Consider the following 6,586-nt stretch of genomic DNA (forward strand, 5'->3'; position numbering starts at 1 on the left):
TCCAGTCTTCAGTGTCACATGATCCTTCAGAAAACATTCTAATATGCTGATTTGCTGCTCAAGAAAAATGTATTCATATTATCAAGTTGTGCTGCATCATATTTTTGTGGAAACTTTTTTTCAGTGTTCTTTGACGAATAAAAAAGTTCAAATGTCTTTAATGTCGCTTTTGATCAATTTAACGCATCTTTGCTGAATAAAAGTATTAATATCTTTTTTTTTTTACTTACTAACCGCAAACTTTTGAATGGTAGTGCATCAAGGTTTCCACTAAAATATGAAGCAACACAACCATTTTCAACATTGATAAATAAAAAGAAATGTTTGTTGACCAGCAGATCAGCATATTAGAATGTTTTCTGAAGGATCATGTGACACTGAAGACTGGAGTAATGACGCTGAAAATTCAGCTTTTGTATCATAATAATAAAATACAATTTAAATACACTGAAAGAGAAAACAGGTTTTTGAAATAGTAATAATATTACACAATATTACTGATTTACTGTATTTTGGTTTAAATAATTGCAGGCTTGGTGAGCAGAAAAGACTAAGTTAAAAAAACCTACAGACCCCAAACTTTTGAACAGTAGTGTGAAGTGAAGTGAATTGTGGCCAAGTATGGTGACCCATACTCAGAATTAGTGCCCTGCATTTATCCCATCCAAAGTGCACACACACAGCAGTGAACACACACCCGGAGCAGTGGGCAGCCATTTTTTTGCTGCGGCACCCGGGGAGCAGTTGGGGGTTCGGTGCCTTGCTCAAGGGCACCTCAGTCGTGGTATTGAAGGTGGGAGAGAGCGCTGTACATTCACTCCCTCCACCGACAATCCCTGCCGGTACGAGACTCGAACCCGCAACCTTTGGGTTACGAGTCCGACTCTCTAACCATTAGGCCACGACTTCCCATGTGTATTGTGTTGCGTCTGGACCAATCAAAAACACAATTTTTCATTTTGATTTAACAAATCAGTTATTCATTAGATTAACAAGTCGTCACAGACCCCTCACCCAATAGACTGGGCGCCAGGATGTCTGTGAATGACCACAGGCCACTGGTTACCATGGCAACCCCGACACCTTTGCTAAGACCAGAGCCATTTACGACCTGATGGAATGTGAGTAGGGAAAATCACTGCATGTTCCATAGCAAGAGGCACAATGCACAGTAGAAATGGACTTTTCTACTAATTAATCCATAGGAAAACCTTTCTTTGAATGAACACACATAGCCTTCAGGTCATCGTGTATGTTGTCTTTGAGATTTTATACTGTTTTATGCAGGCTTGTGATGGAAACACTTAATTATTCATATTTCCCTTATGAGCTGATTCGCTACACAGGTGTACAGAAGGCTTGTCAACCGCCATAAAATCGTACAAGAAGAAGAAGAAGAGGTGTACAGAATCATCTCTCACCTGTTGCAGGTAAAGATCCAGGCAGCCCCCAGTGGAGGGGTTCACAGAGCCCACGGCCAGCACACACACGCTGGAATGCCATGAGATCAGGACGGCCGCTCCACTGCTGTCAGGGGCCTCGACGCGATGATCAAAATACACAGCCATGACCTACAAAACTATAAGAATTATTATTAGGCTGTATTAATATCATAAGACACATCTTACAACAGCAATCTAACACTGACAATATTGATTGAGAACCTATATATGACAACTACAACATAAAAAAATCACTCTGTAGATGGTTTAATGTCGTTTACTGCATTAACAGAAAGTATTATGATGGTACTATGGTACAATGAAGGAGTCATACCATGGTATTTTGATACACACTGCATGTTTACCATATGATAATACAGTGGTATTTAAACGATAATCCAAGGTACTTCACATAGCAAAGTATCAAAAACACGGCGTTACTATGTTAGTCTGACCAAAAAACATGGTAGTACCATGGTATTTTTTATGTAAGTGTGACTCCTCAAAGTTAACGGTTTGCTGCGCTGATAAAGTTGTAGATAAGATGTATTTCTAAAGCTTGTAAAACTATTGCGATGCTATGCTGAGCTTTTTCGGTGTCATTGGCGAAGTGTAATGGAACATTTTGTTTACATCTGTTTTTAGCGTTAGTAAATGTGTCGCTAGCTCTGTTAGCTAATCCACACCGCGGCCTGCCGCTTTAAAAACCTTTCAAATAACGAATGTTTAAAGAATTTACCTGAGAGCTCTTCCACTCAGCACTGCCGTTATGACCGTGTGTTTTTCGCGCAGCATATGTATAATTTAGACAATAGAAAGATGAAATCAGCCCTTAGATGTTTACGACGCGCCTTTAGCTGTGAAGCGTCTTTTTCGGTTGCCCAGACAACGCAAAAAGGAGACGAAGCGCGGAGGGGCGGAGCTAAAGCGTGAGAGATGCGTTTCAACCAATGAGGTGCAAGCGAGTGGAATAGCTAATAAGGTGCGTTTTGTTATTATGGTTTCAGCACATGTATGTATAAAAATTAGGTCTAAAATGGGGTTATTAGGGTAACCGCAGCTTGATAATATGAGTTTGCCGTCAACAATCAACCCATTTGTATTTTTATTTAGAATTTAAACATAGTTTGGTCTGGAATAGAGGAGAACAACAGATTTCGGTAACATTTATTAAGGCCTTGTCAGATTTGGTGGCTCTGCTGTATTTCTGTTGCTTTTCACATCAGAGCAATAGGCTTTCTAATATATAAAATAGAGGATCTTAGACATCACTGGAGTGAATTTGGGTAACATTAAAGCCATTCTGGGTGAAATAGTGGAGGTTAACAGATTTCGGTAACCTGTTATGCTGCCTTTGGACACTGCTTTGTTTTCTGCTTTTCACATCAGAGCAATATGCTTTCTAGCACACGTGGTTACAGATCACCAGAGTGATTCTGGGAAAAATTAAAGCCATTCTGGGAGAAAAAGAGATTGGTAACGGATTTCGATAACCTTTAATACTGTCGGATTTGGTGAACCCTGCTGTATATCTGTGTCTGTTCACATCAGAGCAATATGCTTTCTGGACTAAGAAACAGAGGAGATTAGATATCATCAGAGTGAATTTGGGTAACATTAAAGCCATTCTGTGTGAAATCAAGTGGGGTAACAGATTTTGGTAACCTTTATTTATGCCTGGTCAGGTAATAGATTTCGTTAACCTGTTACCCTGCTGTATATCTGTAGCTGTTCATATCAGACTCAAATGCTTTCTAAGACATAAAATTATGAGTTTTCCCTAAAAGCACAGCATAAAACGTAAAGAACTTTGTTTTGTGAACGGAAGTCTTCAATGACCCCCAAAAGCTCTTTATTTTACAGTCACTAAAACATTAGTAGTACAAAAATAACTCAAAACATGAAAACCAAAGAACAATGCCAAGGTAATTAGGGATGCATCACGTCAGGGTCATGCAATCTTCTCCAGATGAGTGTGTGATATTGTCAGCCCTCCTCAGGTTTCCATATCTGGGATTTGCAGCTGAGTTTTGAGGTTTTTGTCCAGCAGCATTAAACTCTGTACCGCCAAACTCCTGCAGTCTGCATCACAATCATTCTCCGCCACATCTGCACGCAATAACACATTTATGAATAACATACACATCTACAAACACATAAAGAGTCATACAAACACTCTCTTACCTGCTAGCCAGGCTCTGGTCTCCATCAGGTCATCACCGAGTTCTGTGAGTAAGTTCTCACCAGGCATGCTCAGAAACACACCACAAACCGCAAACACAATGCCCCTCCGCACCATCCTATAGTTAAAGCCAGAGAGAGTGTAACATCATGACATGTGCAGTATATGCATGTAATATAATGCATCCTAGAACACAAGCTTACTGGTCAGTGTGGAAGCGCACGGTCCAAACAAAATCCAGCAGAGCTCGGCCCATCTGAGACGCAACCTGAAATAAAACATCAATGATTATATGTAGTGCGTATTATTCCTAATAGGGCTGCACCATTTGAGGAATAAATCAAATTGCAATTTTTCTGATAAATTATGAGATTTGAGATTTAAATGCAATTTAAAATTCCAAGTTTGCTGTGCTTGTTTGCACAGCAAAGTTTTGTTATTATATATCAATATGACTATAAAATAATAATAATAATAATTATTATTATTACTAATTTAAATACAAAAAAAATCTAAATTACTACTGTAATATTTCACTGCAAAATATATATTTTTTTTAATGCAACTGCGATTTAAAATGCAATAAAAAAAATCCAGGTTTGCTGTGCTTGTTTGCAGGGATGCACAATTTGGCCAAAATGTTGTGATTATATATCAATATGGCAAGTAATAATAATAATAAGAACAACAACAAAAAGAATTATGATGATGATGCTGATGATTACTATTATTATTACTAAATAAAAATATAAAATGTTCTAAATATAAACAAAACAAGAAATATTACTATTGTAATGTTTCACTGTTAATTAAAGAAAAAATAAGTGTTTAATAAAAATATAATAATAATTATTATTATTATTTTATACTATTACTAATACTATTATTTATGGCTACCTTAATTTCTTCATTTTCCAAATATGATTTTCCATTTGCATTAATAAAATGCAAAATTACCACATTTATTTCCAAAATGATAACTGGACACTTATGTGTAACATACTGCAGCATGTTTAAGCGTGCATAGATTGTGCAATGCATATTGCGTTTGTTTATGATTGTACCGGTGCATTGATGGCCAGGTGCATGAGCAGCCCAAGAGTGTGCAGCAGTCTTCCTAACACTAGATGATCACTCCCCAGAAGGTCAAAGGTCACCTGCGGCCTATAACAAAACATGAAATCAGTGCAATAATGTAACATGAGCTAAAGAAAATCTGTGCATGCAAACAAACCTGTCATAGCTCCTGAGCAGCGGGAAGAAGAAGAAACCCGCGACCGGAGCATAACGGTTTGGAACGGCTTTAACAGATTGAGTCCCACCCTTAATAGAATGAATTAAACATTAATATTAGACTACATTTCATTGTTAATGTGCAATATGCACCTTTGTGAGGGCGTCTTACCTTGCTAATTCGTCTGGTTTTACTCTGGACCTGTCATAGCTCCTGAGCAGCGGGAAGAAGAAGAAACCCGCGACCGGTGCATAACGGTTTGGAACGGCTTTAACAGATTGAGTCCCACCCTTAATAGAATGAATTAAACATTAATATTAGACTTCATTTCATTGTTAATGTGCAATATGCACCTTTGTGAGGGCGTCTTACCTTGCTAATTCGTCTGGTTTTACTCTGGATTCGTTTTTCCACAATCTGCCGCCAGTGTGTGATGTCATCACACTGCTCTAGAGCTGTCACTGCACTGATTGGCTGAGCTCCAGCGTGCTTATTTATGATTGGCTCAGACAGTTCCTGGGCAGAGAGAGCAAGAACCTGGAACAGTAGAAGTGTTAGTTTAGTGGTTGAGAAGTCACATGTGTCACATGATCTTCAGAAATCATTCTTATATGCTGATTTCCTGCTCAAGAAACATTTCTAATTATTATCAATGTTGAAAACAGTTGTGCAGCTTCATATTTTTGTGGAAACTGTGATATATTTTTTTTCAGGATTCTTTACATCGGTCTGACCTCCAGAATGTCCATTCTCTGTCTCAAGCTGTAGTTGAGAGAGTAGAACTCTGTCGTCCAATAATCTACAACCTACAGAAGATAAAAAGCATAGTCACTTCCATATACTCCTATGTAGAGCTGAGTGTGTTTGTGATCATCTGTCTGATGTCTCACCGGTTTGACGTCTGTAACAGTGAGGGCCACCATAGCGTTCTGCCGGAGCGTGTGGAAGTGTGGTGTGCTGTATCTGTCCTCCAGGTGGAGCAGCACTTTACTGAACTGAACACTCACCTGTAATACACACTCAAACTAATGAGTAATGAGATATACAAGAGTTTAATCATTAAAAGTCTGCTGCGATGACCTCTGACCTCTTGTGTGGCCTTCACATTCTTCCTAAAGAGAGCTTCTGCCTGTTGCAGACTGAGTTCAACCCTTTCAGCATCATCAGACGACATTAATGCTGCAAATAATAGACACGATCAATGAAATGGCCTCAGAAAATGATCTAAAAAAAAAAGCTGCAAATAGACAGTTAAAGGTCTGTGATTGCAGGGTGATCATCCTTAACTAAAACTAAAACAATTCAAACATTTTTGTTAATTGAAATAAAATAAAATATAAATATTAGATTAAAAACTAACTTATTTCAGTTCATTTTAAACATTTCTAATTTTCGTTTAGTTTAAGTTAAAGGGGTCATATGATGCGATTTCAAGTTTTCTTTTCTCTTTGGAGTGTTACAAGCTCTTGGTGCATAAAGAAGATCTGTAAAGTTGCAAAAACTAAAGTCTCAAACCCAAAGAGATATTCTTTATAAAAGTTAAGAGTCAACCACGCCTACCTAAAAGCGAAAGCGAAACTACTTTGTTTGGTCTTCCAAAAGAGGACGATATCTGCTTCGTCATGCCTGGAGCTGATCCGTGCTGGTCGCTGAGGAAATACATCAACTTCACGTTGTGGATCGCCAGATCGGCTTTCACCGTGGACGAAGCGGAGGCCAGCCCGGGGG

The 6,586-nt window shown here is 38.4% G+C and overlaps 2 protein-coding genes across 3 annotated transcripts in view; both read right to left on the reverse strand.

The window, feature by feature from the left end:
* Nucleotides 1-2,319, reverse strand: part of LOC107677266 (intraflagellar transport protein 140 homolog) — a 33,875-nt gene extending 31,556 nt beyond the window's left edge. The window contains exons 1-2 of one of the 2 annotated variants that reach the window (XM_016472110.1): nt 2,182-2,319; nt 1,422-1,571 (exon numbers count right to left, since the gene is read on the reverse strand). In XM_016472110.1, the coding sequence (XP_016327596.1) occupies nt 1,422-1,568 (147 nt within the window). In that variant the 5' untranslated portion in view covers nt 1,569-1,571; nt 2,182-2,319. Of the gene's footprint in view, nt 1-1,421; nt 1,580-2,181 lie in introns of both variants that reach the window. The other variant, XM_016472109.1, reaches the window with a different exon arrangement.
* An 863-nt stretch (nt 2,320-3,182) lies between these two features.
* telo2 (TEL2, telomere maintenance 2, homolog (S. cerevisiae)) overlaps nt 3,183-6,586 on the reverse strand; it is an 8,306-nt gene continuing 4,902 nt past the window's right edge. The window contains exons 12-20 of the mRNA XM_016472191.1: nt 5,946-6,037; nt 5,749-5,865; nt 5,593-5,664; nt 5,231-5,395; nt 5,060-5,148; nt 4,689-4,788; nt 3,828-3,892; nt 3,627-3,742; nt 3,183-3,551 (exon numbers count right to left, since the gene is read on the reverse strand). Of these exons, the coding sequence (XP_016327677.1) occupies nt 3,439-3,551; nt 3,627-3,742; nt 3,828-3,892; nt 4,689-4,788; nt 5,060-5,148; nt 5,231-5,395; nt 5,593-5,664; nt 5,749-5,865; nt 5,946-6,037 (929 nt within the window). The 3' untranslated portion in view covers nt 3,183-3,438. The remainder of the gene's footprint in view (nt 3,552-3,626; nt 3,743-3,827; nt 3,893-4,688; nt 4,789-5,059; nt 5,149-5,230; nt 5,396-5,592; nt 5,665-5,748; nt 5,866-5,945; nt 6,038-6,586) is intronic.

Source organism: Sinocyclocheilus anshuiensis, unplaced genomic scaffold, assembly GCF_001515605.1.
Source record: "Sinocyclocheilus anshuiensis isolate Anshui unplaced genomic scaffold, SAMN03320099.WGS_v1.1 scaffold392, whole genome shotgun sequence".
NCBI lineage: Eukaryota > Metazoa > Chordata > Actinopteri > Cypriniformes > Cyprinidae > Sinocyclocheilus > Sinocyclocheilus anshuiensis.